The 15,679-nt window shown below is 41.4% G+C and overlaps 1 protein-coding gene across 3 annotated transcripts in view; it reads right to left on the bottom strand.

The window, feature by feature from the left end:
- Positions 1–1,078: 1,078 nt before the first annotated feature.
- tspan12 (tetraspanin 12) overlaps positions 1,079–15,679 on the bottom strand; it is a 34,586-nt gene continuing 19,985 nt past the window's right edge. For all 3 annotated transcript variants that reach the window (XM_068000060.1, XM_068000061.1, XM_068000062.1), the window contains exons 7-8: positions 11,055–11,198; positions 1,079–2,397 (exon numbers count right to left, since the gene is read on the bottom strand). In XM_068000060.1, the coding sequence (XP_067856161.1) occupies positions 2,089–2,397; positions 11,055–11,198 (453 nt within the window). In that variant the 3' untranslated portion in view covers positions 1,079–2,088. The remainder of the gene's footprint in view (positions 2,398–11,054; positions 11,199–15,679) is intronic.

Below are 15,679 nucleotides of genomic sequence, written 5' to 3'. Positions count from 1 at the left end.
ATCTTCAAATCCCTTCAAGGCTTATATCCATCCATGCTTACAATCTTCTCCAGCCATATATCCCAGTTTGTATCCTCCGCTCTTTTGACTCTTCTTCCCACTCTACTACTTGATCCAACCATGAGTACAACATATCCTCTCATGACAAATCCTGCAATTTTTAGAACTCACCACATGTATTACGTTGGGTGTTTTGTACCCTGTAGCACGATTTTAGGGGGGGGGGAAATCCTCAAGCCATTCATAATGCTGTTTTCTTGCTCCATTCCTGCTAACTATTAAGACCACTGATTCCTAACCCACCCCATTATGTCTGCAATTGTTTTATATATCACTGTTGGAAGGAAGGCCGATGAAATGAAGTCCACAAATTTTAATATTTCTGCCTTGTCTTTTGCAGTTGAACTCTGTTAGTCCGATTCATATCTTCTGGGATGTGATCTTTGAGATGGGGCTTCATGAAATCATTGCTGGTGAGTTTTCAATTCCTTACGGCAGTAACAGTACCTGCCAGTGCTCATTTCTGGACTTCCCCATAACTGCTCTGTGATTCTCTGCTTTTTCTTCCTACGACAAATTATTTGCTTGTGTCATGATGAGGTGCATGTAATTATTGTAATGTGACCTGCTAAGGTTTCCCCGATTCATTTAGGGAAACATAGCCTTTGGTTAGTGCCTAGCCCTGATAGCCAGGCTAACAATGGCAACCTGCTATTTAGGGGATTGTGTCCATAGACCTATATCCTATCACTCTATGGCTCAGGACATCATAGCTCCAACAGACTGCAGCACTATGTAACTATGAAGTCACATTTTTGTATAACATATTTCAGAAGTGAAAGTCAATAGATTCTAAGGGTTATGTATTTCATTTGCATAAATCTCAATGCAAAATTGGTGAGATTTTGTTCACAAACAGATACATAATATACATATACTTAGTGGCGAGCAACAGTTCATGTTGCCTATCTAGCACCCATGAGCCACAAATCAAGAAACAAAATTTGAATTTTTTTTAGTAGCTTTTTTCTTGCATCTATCAACCCATTTGGAATTCTGCACCTCAAGAGCAAAAATGTATTAGAAATACCTGTTTTTATTAACTCTCAAACTAAAATAGTGAATGAATTGTAGTATTTCCATTATACTTCGCATGCTAACTCCTCTGGTGTTTGTTTGCAGCCTATTTCAATACATCCTTCAAACAGAAAAACTATAATTAGTGTAGCATATAGATACAATTGGTCTGCAATGTATAAAATACAATTATTGAAAAATATTTATCCATATTCATCAGAACATAATCACATTTGGTATTTTTATTATAAGATAAACAGGCCATACCTATATCTATTGTTTTAATAGGAGATAGATAGAGATTTGTGACATGGTGTCAGAAAGATTAAAAAGGAGCTAATTGCAAAGACCAAGATTCATAAAGGTAATTACTATACAAACACAAAGCAGTACATTGATTAAATCAATTACATCAATAAGTATTAACGCAGAATGTAAACATGAGTTAACAGCTTTGATCGAATCTATATTTCTGAAAATTTTTCAAAACACAGAAATTAGTCTTTTCTGGCAAGGATTACTGCCAAGCCAAATGTCCTGATCCAATACAGTAACTTCAGTGTTCTACAACCCTGTTAAAAGACCCGAAAAATATGTTTAATTAAGGTACTGTTACATTGAGCAGAGTGCTATTGACAACAAATGCACAGTAATCCTGCTGCCATTTGTACTCTTTAACATTAAAGTGGGTAAACACAAGCACCTGGAAATTTTTTTGTGGGTCCTGGAATGAAGGTCACAGGCCTCCAATGAGGGAATGACAACAAGTGACAATGGCAAAAGGGGAGACTGGTACTCAAGAGTGCAGGTCTTCTGTAGCAGCAATGTAAAAGTGCCTTAATCAAAGTAAACCCTTTTCCAATTACCTTCACTGAAACGTTCTTTTTTTCGATCTCTTATCCCTATGCCTGGGATGATGCTGTAATACAGAATTCAAAAGTCATTGTGTGCAAAGGCAAAAGGAATTCTTGTGCAATATTTCCAGCATTCAACTGATTTGACCAACTCCAGCTACAATTCCTCTATTTCAAATTGTGTGCAAAAGCTGTTCGCTGCACCTGCCTGCCTCAGTTCACAGTTCCTCGGGACATGCTTCATTAGTTCTACTGAATGACAGGCAAGGTGTGGAGAAGTGGTCTTTTTTTGGCCCATCACTTGACCAGTCCTTGGCTCCTTTTTGTCATAGTATAAAGCCCAAAGCAATGTAATAGTGAGTATCATGGCCAGTAGTTGTGTTACTCCAATAGAAATTCCAAGAAACCTCAACACTTGTAATTGTTTTGTGCCACGCAAGAAATTGTACATTTTCTGTCCACAGCCCTGTATCAAAAACAAAATATGTTACATTGTATAACCATAAAAAATCCTGCATCTAAATCAGTTCATTTTTACTGTAGAACACTGTAAAGTTCAAGACCCTGTTTGCTGCGTCCAAACAACTCAGACACAGTAGGGTTTATTTTCTGTGTCCTCACTTGCAGTGAGATACCTTCCCACTACCCTCAATTTTCCAATGTACATTTTTGGCATACAAGGTGCCTTGCTATGGGTGAGACTTTGAAAATCAAACCCAATTACTGTTTATATACATTCTATACAAGGCTTTTTTTTAACTGGGAACCCACATTAATTCAGTTTCTGTCCTTTTTAATTCAAAACTTCTCTCAAGAAAAGTGGAATACCACGTCAGTAAAGTCAGGTCATCTCACTCATAACAGGCCAATATTATTTGTTTATGATAAGTCTTTCACTCATAAAATGAATCATTTGGGACAGTGGTATTCAACCTTCTTAACTTTAGGTGTCAACTGAGGCTTCCATCAACATAACAGGAATCAGAAACAGCTGAGAACAAAAATAAATCTTGTGCATGGGAATGCAAAATTACAGGCTCCACACACACCCTTCAATAAACAGAATCTTAACTATCTTAAATTAGTTACCTTGACCTGGAGTTTCCTCAATCCAATTTACACTAATATTATGCCGAAATTTACAAAGGTGTCTATGCCTATCTTGCTGACGGGAACTTACAACCAAATTTCCTGCAGAGCTCATTTGCCTATACAAGACCATAAAAACCAATGTAAAACAAGTGCAAATGCAGTGCCACCAATATTTTTTTTTATTCATTCATGGGATGTGAGCGTTGCTGGCAAGGCCCACATTTATTGCTCATCCCTAATTGCCCTTGAGAAGGTGGTGGTGAGCCGCTTTCTTGAACTACTGCAGTCTGTGTGGTGAAGGTTCTCCCACAGTGCTGTTAGGAAGGGAGTTCCAGGATTTTGACCCAGCGACAATGAAGGAACGGCAATATATTTCCAAGTCAGGATGGTGTGTGACTTGGAGGGGAACGTGCAGGTGGTGTTGTTCCATAGTGCCTGCTGCCCTCGTCCTTCTAGGTGGTAGAGGTCGCGGGTTTGTGAGGTGCTGTCGAAGAAGCCTTGGCGAGTTGCTGCAGTGCATTCTGTAGATGGTACACACTGCAGCCACTGTGCGCCTTTGGTGAAGGGAGTGAATGTTTAGCGTGGTGGATGGGGTGCCAATCAAGCGGGCTGCTTTGTCCTGGATGGTGTCAAGCTTCTTGAGTGTTGTTGGAGCTGCACTCATCCAGGCAAGTGGAGAGTATTCCATCACACTCCTAACTTGTGCCTTGTAGATGGTAGAAAGGCTTTGAGGAGTCAGGAGGTGAGTCACTCACTGCAGAGGTAATAACAATTGGGCTGGTGTCTTCTGCTATGGTGCTTCACTCTCAGAGCCTCTTGGCTCTGCTGCTCCTTTTCCTCTTCCATTATTATGCAGAACTGGGGTATACCTGTTGGGAACGTCATTCCTTCTGAACAAGTGGAAGGGGAGCAAGGGTACGATAAGTGAGAACGACATCACTTTGGTTAAGCATAGTGCAGGTATCAGTAAAAAAAATCGAGAACAAAATTGCTAGCAAACTCCAGAAATCAGTTCAAATTAAAGTCACCTGTTTCACCAAATAAATGTAACCCCAATTTGTATATTGCACACCAGAATGTCATATGGGCATTAATGTAGACATACAATACTTGGAACTCTTTCTCTGCAAGTTGAAGAAACAATCTTTTTTATATAAAAGACAGAAATTTTAAAAATATCTTTTTTGAGACCTGCTCCGTGACTTGCATATGACTTTTTGAATAAAAATTGTATGTGCCATGAATATGCCAATCTTTTTCCAGAGCATTATTGTCACAGCAATTTTATCTTAGAGAGAAAAATGAATCACTTAAGACAGCTTTATATTGCTAATATGGTGCTGGGAGAGTGGTACTTGTACATAGACCTGAAACCTACGAGTGATAATATTCCGACTTTTCTTTGGCAATAGGTTGCTCCTCCCTATAGGGCCCACTGGAGGGCAAATAGGAAAGAGGCCCTAAATTTTCTCTACTTTCCACAGGAGTTCTTGGGATTCATGAAAAGTCGTATCTTGGACACTGTCTGAGTTTACCTCCTTTTATTCTGATGTGTCACTGCCAGTGAGCGTATGATGCACCTGCTGCAATCATACATTATCCATTTAACAACGCAAGATAATAATGGCAGCACCTCAGATAGCACATGAATATTTTCTCCTCCGTGCCACACTGCAAATTAAGAGCGAAGTGGCAGATCGCCATCTGACATCTTCACTGCAAAATATAATGCAAATGCACTTTTCCTGTGAAATAAATTTAATAGAATGTAGGCCCACATATTTGAGTTCCTTATAAGAAACAATGTGGATCATAAATATGTGCCTAAATCTTGCCCAAAGGCACACTGTTGCTCATTTTTCCCACAAAATACCTTATGTTTTTATATTAGCTGGTATCACTCACTGTATAAATATATTCAAGGTTAGTGATACCCTTCAATACACATGAAATACAGTGAGGGGGGGATATTTGGAATCACCTCTGATGGAATTTTTTTTTAAATATATTCGTTCACGGGATGTGGGCGTCGCTGGCAAGGCCGGCATTTATTGCCCATCCCTAATTGCCCTCGAGAAGGTGGTGGTGAGCCGCCTTCTTGAACCGCTGCAGTCCGTGTGGTGACGGTTCTCCCACAGTGCTGTTAGGAAGGGAGTTCCAGGATTTTGACCCAGCGACAATGAAGGAACGGCGATATATTTCCAAGTCGGGATGGTGTGTGACTTGGAGGGGAACGTGCAGGTGGTGTTGTTCCCATGCGCCTGCTGCTCTTGTCCTTCTAGGTGGTAGAGGTCGCGGGTTTGGGAGGTGCTGTCGAAGAAGCCTTGGCGAGTTGCTGCAGTGCATCCTGTGGATGGTGCACACTGCAGCCACAGTGCGCCGGTGGTGAAGGGAGTGAATGTTTAGGGTGGTGGATGGGGTGCCAATCAAGCGGGCTGCTTTATCTTGGATGGTGTCGAGCTTCTTGAGTGTTGTTGGAGCTGCACTCATCCAGGCGAGTGGAGAGTATTCCATCATACTCCTGACTTGTGCCTTGTAGATGGTGGAAAGGCTTTGGGGAGTCAGGAGGTGAGTCACTCGCCGCAGAATACCCAGCCTCTGACCTGCCCTTGTAGCCACAGTATTTATATGGCTGGTCCAGTTAAGTTTCTGGTCAATGGTGACCCCCAAGATGTTGATGGTGGGGGATTCGGCGATGGTAATGCCGTTGAATGTCAAGGGGAGGTGGTTAGACTCTCTCTTGTTGGAGATGGTCATTGCCTGGCACTTATCTGGTGCGAATGTTACTTGCCACTTATCAGCCCAAGCCTGGATGTTGTCCAGGTCTTGCTGCATGCAGGCTCGGACTGCTTCATTATCTGAGGGGTTGCGAATGGAACTGAACACTGTGCAGTCATCAGCGAACATCCCCATTTCTGACCTTATGATGGAGGGAAGGTCATTGATGAAGCAGCTGAAGATGGTTGGGCCTAGGACACTGCCCTGAGGAACTCCTGCAGCAATGCCCTGGGGCTGAGATGATTGGCCTCCAACAACCACTACCTGAGGTGCTGACATACTTGTCTCTTGAATAGTTGTTTAGACACTTGGATCACTTTCCCAAAGGATTCATTTCATAATGCCTTGGGGATAATTTTTTGCTTGACAGATTTCAATTGATATTACCAGGTTTGACAAAAAGTAATATTTTATAGTACCTCAGAAATATTCACAGTCAATTAACTCTTTGAAAGCCACTAACTAAATTATTTTGCTTTTGTGGCGCTCCATTCCCTGTGGTACTGACATGTTATCTTGACACTCTTGTTTTCGAATGTTGGTCCGGAAATTAGGTCAAGGTTTGACAGGTTTAATCCAATGGCAGTTTTTAGCCAGTCAAGGAGCAAATTTTATTTATATGGAATTGAGGTCAAACTGGAATGGCAAGATAGCATAGAATGTTGTTATTTAAACTTCAATAAGAAAAAAGGAAAATAAAAAAAATAATGTAATCTAATACTGTTGAAATAGAATGGAAGAAAAAGAGAATAGAGAGCAACAGGAATATGGGGAAAAGATTTCCGGAGCAGGCTTTATACCTTTTAAACAAAAAGCAATGTTTTATTTAATATTTGCCACATGCAGGGAAAATGGGCTGCTCCATATTGAAATATGCTAGCGCAAACAAAATTGTCAAAAATTAGGTATGTGTTTATATACGCACTTAAAATGTTATTTACATTGTAAACATCATTTGAAATATGAACATTTATAATGCAAGCTTTGAAACCTCTACAAATTTAGAATTTATTTCCACGTTGATAAGTCTATGCTAAGTTACTGCTTTAGAAATCTAATGCTTGAAAAGCTGTAAAAATAAAAGTGAATTTATGACACAATATAAAATATATTTCTGTTTACACTGCTCTATACGTAATTATCTGGCAGCATTAAAAGGTCCTCGAGCTACTTTTGGAATTTAATATTGTTGTCTTCTAAAATCACTTTTGGAAAAATATATGTTTCATATTAGTTTTAATGTGTTATATGCAGAAGAAAAAGAACTACAAAGATGTGAATTCTCATTTGCCACTGTGTATTTATACTGCTGTGGTGGGAAATTTCACACATATAACCTGAACACTAACCAATGCTTGATGTAAACAAGATGAGAAAAACTAGTCTTGGAAAAGGAAATGTAAAAGCTTAGTTCATTATTTCCTGGCAAAAATCACTTCTACATCAACTGTGAAATGCCTAAGAGACCTCCTTTGGCACATGGCATTTATTTGTTGACAAGTTCTGGATGATTTACTTCTTTCGAGTTAACAAAAAGCTTCATTGACATGCACTCCATTCATGATCATATTACTGCAAAGCGAATTTAATACCAAGTGACTTAAGCCAGATTTCAACTCTTCATGCTGCTGCCACTAATACATGAAGGCTTTTTTTTAAATTACAAAACCAAAGTTAAGAACCAAGACACAACCAATGCTGAAAAAAATAAATTGGGAAGTAGTGATTAGGTGATGCTAAGCTTGGGTTTTGAAAGTGAAAATTGTAGAAGGATAGAAAGACTTAAGGAAAGTAAGAAAAGAATGAGAGTAGAAGATAATGAAATTATTTCAGCATGGTGGGATATTGAAGGGAGGGAGAGTCCATGTGGTAAATTTTGTTTTTGCTGCCTGGACGGTAATCTGGAGGATTGTTCCGTCCACACATTATGGAACTTGCCCGATTTTTATTCCATTCATTTCAGAGTGCTACAAAAATGATTCCCAGCTTAAAGAGTCTTATTTTCTTAGAAAGGCGTAAGGTCCTTGGTCTATTTACTTAGAGCGATCTGATAGAGGTCTATAAAATAATTGAAGGGCTAGATGGCATGCCTGTTGATAGATTATTCCAGTTTAACAGATTGGCGAGGACCAGGGAACATGAGTTTAAACTATGTAAGAGTAGGAATAGATTGGATGTTAGGCGGTTCTTCTTTTCCCAGAGAGTAGTGAGCCTCTGGAATATGTTGCCGGATGGTGTGGTGGATCCTGACTCTCTGTATGCCTTCAACTGGGAGCTGGACCAGTTCTTTACTGGGGCAGAGATTGCATCATGGATAACACTTGGTCCATGAGATCTGCTGGAATGGTTTCGATCGCCTGAAGGGGTCAGAGGAGAATTTTCCAAAGTATTTTTCTCCTTATTGGCCTTGGGTTTTTCTCATTTTTTGCCTCTCCCAGAAGATTAGATGGCTGCAGGAGTTGGTGGGGAGGGGGGGGCGCTGGGAATTGTCTAGTCATGATGTTCCAGCCATCATGAGTGTGGGGCAGGTTTGATGGGCCAGCTGGTCTTTTCTTGCCCATCAATTTCATAGGTCATGGATGTATTATTTGCTCGATCATCAGAGTTGATCTTTGTCATGGACAACTGACTAGCAGGAAAGGACTCTGCAATTGTATACAGTGGCAGGATTCCCAAAGTTGCAGCAGACTATCAATTGCTTCTACGTGGCCCTGTGTAGTCCATTTGCACAATTTCATTACCGACATGAAACGGAAAGAATTTCACTCTGACAATTTCCATGACAATCAGCACTAGATCATACATTCCTGGTAGCTGTCACAATGCCTTCACTTCAAAGCAGTCCACAGTCCCACCAATAGTGACCCTTAAAACCTTGTGCCCAGGTGGCTCCTGCTATTTCAAGGTTATCCTCTGCAGCCACGGCTCATGAAACCTCTGCAGTATCCCAAAACACAAGCTGAATGAAGTTATAACGAGGTGCATGCCTCCCACCACAATTATCATTGAGTATACCACTGGCATGCTGAAGCAGCTGCATGGATTTGGCCCTTCGACTTGTTTAAATGCTGAAAATGCCCATTTACAGTGTTTCTTTGGGGGGTTCCGCCAGAGTTGTTGTGGGAGACCGGGAGAAGTCCTGCAGAATTTCAGGCCAATATGTATAACTTTGAACGAATAGATTAACAAGTTACTGCAATGCACATGAAAAGTCAGTTGCAACTCAGATGGAACCAGATGCAGCCAAAAAGATACAAGGCAGCAGAGTGAAATTTCATAAAGAGAAATCTTTTCCAAAACACTGAAAATGACAAAAATACTGAATCCATTAATATAGTTGTCAAGTTATAAATTTTCTAATTGCTAAAGTTAAATTTGATGCTGCAGGATAAGAATATTAGAATGGATGAAACTGTGGCGTAAATGACTTATGCCCCAAATTGGAGTCTCCTACACCAGAACTAAACTACTTTTGCCACTAAATGACAAACATATTTCCCTTGATGCTTTAATGAGAAGAGAAATGTTGGGGTAGTACTTTCACTTAATAAAAGTACAGTTTTTCCTACCTATTACGAGACCTATGGAGGTGTTTACTGCAGGTGACTATTGAGGCAGAAAATGTGTCACCTGCAATAAAGACCTCCATGTTCTAATAACCCATAATATGAAAAAAAATCTCCTAGTTCCCTCCCTTTGTTTTTCTAGTGATCATCTTGAATTTATGCCCTCTTGTTACCAATTTATCAATTAATAGAAATAATCTTTCACTATTTACCTCAAAACCTTTCGTAATGTCTTATGACCTCCTGGCCAATTTGTATTCCTCAGCCAACACCACCAAAAACAGATTATCTGGTCATTTATCTCATTGCTGTTTTTGGGACCTTGCTGTGTGCATATTGGCTGCCGCGATTCTCTACATTTTGGCAGCAGGCGTCCATAGCTCACTGGTAAAATTTAAATGAGGCCTACCTGTTCTGGCACAGGGACCGTTCCCTGTGTCCAGTTCATGCCAACAGGTCGGTGCGATCCAATTTCACCCCCATTGTGTTTTAAAGTCATTAATGCAGTTTGTTTTTGTTCTGCTGCCGCAAAGGTTAAAAATAAACCTCTGTGGCACTTGCTCTTCTGCTTCCTTATTTTCCCTACAGCTCCATTACTGCCACTGAATCCCCCTGTATTTGAGCTTTATGTAGGACGAACAGATGGACGCCTTGCAGATCAGGCAGCACCAAAGGTGTAGTGTGCCCATCTGCCAGTACCACCGCATCCGCATCTATAGGCACATTCTTTGCTTTGGCAAATGATTAGTGCATGCGGAGGCTTCAATTCCCAAGGGAGGTTGAGACAGAAAACTGAATGGCACAAACATGATATGTAAAGGCTTGACTAGTTGTATTACTGGATGGTTATTCTGAAGAACCCAATTGCAATGTCATGTTTTAAGGGGTATGGATGAAAGAAAGCTTGCCAGGGTAATCAGCAGCCAGCATTGCCTGATTGGCTGCATCTGCTGAGATACTCATATCTGCATAATCATAATCATATCTGCAGGTCCTGCATACCTACCTGGCAAAGACCATAGGGAACTGTCTTCACAGGCTTTGTATCAGCAGATAGTCAGATGTAAAGCTACGCCATCTGTTGCAAGTACACTTGGAAGTAACATGAAGCATATGTCTGGAACAGCCATCGACCATACCAGAGAGCTGAAGCCTCAAACCTGCTTCCACCTCCTTCCTATTGGGATGGTGCAGTAGAGGCAAAGAGGGCCATGGTCCTCGCAACCACCTCATGCAGCACCACCATTTTACCAGCTGGGCTGGGCTGCTCCATCACTTGCCTGCAGATTCATGCCCACACATTGGATTTCCTTTTGCTTCACATTTGTCTACCACTTCTTGGTCATCTCCTTTTTCAGCCTTGGGAAAGGCTGCCAATGGGTTGAAATCTTGTTCAGCCTTTCCTAAGGCTGTAAGGATTTTTGTCCCCCTATTCAGACAGTTCCCTTTACTTGTCAACATCCCTTTTAAATTTCACCTATACATAATTTTCCACTCTCAGCACCGGTCCAATTCTGCATTTGGAGCTATGCATAATTATAATAATGAGCTGACCATGAAAAATTTGTGTAGAAAGAGCATACTTCACTTCGAATGAGATTTGCAACCATTTCCGACCATTTGAAAACCAAAATTGGTTAACCACATATGAATATTTAATAAATGTGGAAAGAATAGGACCTCTTACCTCTTGATAAATATCAATAAGATCCCCATCGTGGGCTTGTTTAGAGCATCCTGGAAATTCTCTGATGCAGCAGGAGTCAGGAGGCCAGTCCATTTCTGCCATTTCCAACCAATCTGTAAAGTATACCACTCCACAACACTTGAACTGGAAAAAATTAAATGACAACATTCTAAGCTTCATGAAATTTTGCTAACCTAAGCTATCCTTGATGATCTTTTACTAAATAAAATAAAATGTTAACCATCTAATGTCACCTATAACCAAGTTAATCTAAAACAAAATAAACCTGTCAATTGCTAAAAGGTTTGCCTATTATGGAATAGCAGTTCATATCAAGCGGCAGATAGGTTCACCATGATTCTGATATTGGAAATAGCTTTTGTAAGTCATAAAGGCAGGAAGTGCATTTCAGAATAAGAACTTCAGTTCATTGATAAAGTGTACCACATAACAGCAAATTCAACACACCTGTGCTCCCCAAGTGCAGCCCCATTTGACAGACATGTGAGTTGGAGGTGAGTTTTCTTCATCCTCCTTGCAGACTCTCGACTTCTCTGACCTACCTCACTTAGCCTGCATTGATCACTGGACTGATTACCTCCAGTCATCAGCCCTTCTTCTGCAGACTTCCTTACCATACCTAACTAAAGTGTCAGCTTTGGTTCAGTGGTAGCATTCTCGCCTCTGTCAGAGGGCCATGGGTTCAAGACCCACTTCAGAGACTAGAGCACATAATCTATGCTGTCACTTCAGTGCAGCACTGAGTGAGTACTACACTGTTGAAAGTACTGTCTTTCAGATGAGACATTAAACCCAGGCCCCTTCTACCCTCTCATGTGGTCATACAAGGTCCTAAGGCACTATTCAAGGAAGAGCAGGGAATTCTCCTGGTGTCCCTGCCAACATTTTATCCCTCTGCCAACATTTTATCCCTCAACCAACACCACTAAAATAGATGATCTGGTTGTTTATCACATTGATGTTTGTGGGATCTTGCTGTGTGCAAAATTGTATGCCGCAGTTCCCCACATTACGACAGTGACTACACTTCAAAAGTAGTTCATTGGCTATAAAGCGCTTTGGGATATCCTGAGATTGTGAAAGGCGCTGTATAAATGCAAGTTCTTTCTTTCTTTCTTATTTACGTAATCTAAGATTTTCCTCTAGGTCATTTGCTTGTGCATGTTGACCTGTGCCTAGACGATAGCTGATTTCTCCCATCTTCCCCTGCCCTCTCCAAGCTCTCTCTTCTATAAGACCTAGCTCCTGCTCCCTTGATCCTCTTTCCATTCCTGATTCTCCAGGACCTCTCCAATCGACATTGTTAATGGTTCCCTTTATTTGGGCACTGTCCCTATTCCTTTCATAATTGCAATCATCACCCCCACCCCCTCCTCAACAAACCCACATTCAACCCATCAGTTCCCTTTATCTGTTCCCCAACATTTAATCTCCCTTTCTTGTCCAAGGTCCTTGAATATGTTTTTACTCTTCTTCCCAAACGTCCATTCATATCCTTTTATCCTTGTCCTCCTTAACCTCTATACAGCATTTGACACAATCAATCGTGCCATCCTTTTCTATTGCCTCTACTCTGTGGGACTGTCCCTTGCTTGCTTCCACTCCTACCTGTCCCAATGAAGCTGGCGCATCTTCAACAATGGTTTCTCCTTAGCACTTGCATGGTCACCTCCAGAGTTGCCCAAAGATCTTGTCTTCACCCCTTTCACTGTCTCATCTACATGCTGCCCCTCAGTGACATCACCTGTAATAATGAGGTCAGCTTCTACAAGTCAACTGAAATCACCCAGCTCTACCTCTCCACCACTGTAAGGAATCTTACAACACCAGGTTATAGTCCAACAATTTTATTTTAAAATCACAAGCCTTCCGAGATTATCTCCTTCGTCAGGTGCATCTCCACCACTGACTGTCTGATATTAAGTTGCGGCTGAGATAGAATTTCTTCCAATTGAACTATGAAAAGAGCGAAGCCATTGTTTTTCGCCGCTACCAAAATCTCTTCAGCCTTGCAATTGACTCCATCTCCCTCACTCCCTGTCTGCTCACTCAGGCTGAATTAGCCTTCACACAATTTCAGCGCTCTGTTTGACCAAAGGCAAAACTTCAACCCCTATCCTATCACTATCATGACAGCTCAGTTCCACCTTTGCAACATTGTTCTCCTCCAACTCTACCTTACCCTCATTGCTGCTAAAACCCTTATCCACATCTTCTAGGCTCAAAGGGGTAAATCTGTTTTCTGCCACTTAACTGTTGCTGCATTTCCTGTGTGCACCCGAATCAGGAGGCCTGAGGCTCAACAGAAATTGGGCCTCAGGACTCATTGTAATAATAGTGGCATACCTGCCAGTGCCTGTCGTGCTTCCAGAAGTAGCTTGCCGGCGTACCGGGATCCAATTTGGGCTTCTGGCTTTGCCCCTCCTAGGTAAGTCCTGGGGAGGAGGGGCTAGTAAAGAGTGCCAGCGGCCCGCAGTAGTGCTATGGAGCCAGGAGGAGCACTCCTGCTCCTTACAGCTCCAGATTAAAGTAAGTTTTTTTTTAAAAACTTGCCTGTTTGTTGACTGCCATTGGCTAGACTGCAGCAAACAAACAATGGAAAACCCAAGGGGAGCAAGCCCAACCCCTGCTCCACTCAGCACAGCCTAATTTCTCTAAGGGGTCCTCAAACAGGCACTAGGCCCCTCATTAACATATGCAAAAGGCCTAACACCTGTTTAAAGCAACCGCCTGGTATACCTGAGTATCATCTGAGGCCAAAGCCTTGCAAAAGAGGTCCTTTTTGCCCCATTTTCTGCCCAGAAAGCAGGAACAATGAGTACCAATTTCTCTCCAAACTTCTCTAAACTCCTCCGTGCCAGCCTTATGACTACCACCCTTCACAAATTCCCAAGTTGTTCAAAGCTGCACAACTCACATACTGTCCCATGATAAGCCATCAATATGGATAAGTTTTGGTAGGAAGAATAAGGGTGCCACATCCTGCTTGGATAATAAGAGTCTAAAAGAGGTAGAGGAGCAGAGGGATCTGGGGGTACAAATACAGAAATTACTAAAAGTAGCGACGCAGGTTAATAAGGCCATAAAAAATGCAAACCAAGCACTGGGATTCATTTCTAGAGGGATAGAATTGAAAAGCAGAGAAGTTATGTTAAACTTGTATAGAACCTTGGTTAGACCACATTTGGAGTACTGCAAACAGTCCTGGTCTCCATATTATAAAAAGGATATAGAGCCACTGAAAAAGTTGCAAAAAGGATTTGCTAGGATGATATCAGAACTGAGAGGTTATACCTATCAGGAAAGATTGAGCAGGCTGGGGCTCTTTTCTCTAGAAAAGAGAAGACTGAGGGGTGATCTGATAGAGGTCTTTAAGATTATGATAGGGTTTGATAGGGTAGATAGAGAAGATGTTTCCACTTGCAGGGGAGACCAGAATTTTGGGCCATAAATATAAGATAGTCACTAATAAATCTAATAGGGAATTCAGGAGAAACTTCTTTACCCAGAGAGTGGTTGGAATGTGGTACTTGCTACCACAAGGTGCAGTTGAGGCAACTAGCATAGATGCATTTAGGAAAAGCTAGATAAGCACATGAGGGAGAAAGGAATATGCTGATAGGGTTAGATGAAGTAGGGAGGGGGGAGGCTCATGTGGAGCATGAACACCAGCATGGACCTGTTGGGCCGATTGGCTTGTTTCTGTGCTGTACATTCTATGTAATTCTATGTAAAGCCATGCTCACCCATCGTCTCCATCTTCACTGATTTAATTTGACTACCTGTCCCCCAATAGATTTAAATATTGGTCCTTTTCTACAAATCCCTCCATAGCCACACCCCACCATATCTCTGCAACTTTCTCCGGCCTTACAAGCCCATCAAAGTCTGCCAAATCTGAACTCCTGTGCATCACCTTTCCCTCTGCTCCACCTTTGGTGGCAGGGCTTTGAGCTGCCTAGGTCCAACTGTTTGGAATAAAAACAGATAATGCTATTAACACTCAGCAGGTCAAGCAGCCTCTTTGGAGAAAGGAAGTTAGGGTCTATGACTCTCCATCTGATGAAGGGTCAATGACCTGCAATGTTAACTCTACCTTCCATTCTCCACAGATGCTGCCTGACTTGCTGAATGTTTCCAGCATTTTCTGTTTTTATTTCAGATTTCTAGTATCTGCAGTATTTTACTTTTTCTCCAACTGTTCAGAACTCCTTCCCCAAATTCCTCTGCCTCTCTAACTTCCTCACAACCTTTAAAAGCCTTCCTAAAACACATCTCCAACCAAAATTTTGGTTACTCCTTCCTACTCCTGCAAAGGCTCAGTGCCCACTCTTTTCTCCTTTGTGAAGCCCTTTGGGTCATTTTTGAAAATTAAAGGTGCTATATTAATTCAATTTGTTGTTGTTGTAACACTATAGCCCTCAATTCTCTGACATGCATTCCCATCTAGTGAAGCTCTGCTCACCAAATTTGCCCTAAAATGTTTAAGTAAATGATGGCAGGAAGCCTTTCACGCAAAAACACAGTGACAAATGTTGTTCAATTTTATTTTCTGTTATAAACTTAAGGGTTAATCAAATTTGAAACCAGGAATCATTTAGTGC

Source organism: Heptranchias perlo, chromosome 18 (assembly GCF_035084215.1).
Source record: "Heptranchias perlo isolate sHepPer1 chromosome 18, sHepPer1.hap1, whole genome shotgun sequence".
Lineage (NCBI taxonomy): Eukaryota > Metazoa > Chordata > Chondrichthyes > Hexanchiformes > Hexanchidae > Heptranchias > Heptranchias perlo.
Note: the sequence above shows the minus strand (reverse complement) of the source record. Positions and strands in the feature narration are given on the sequence as shown.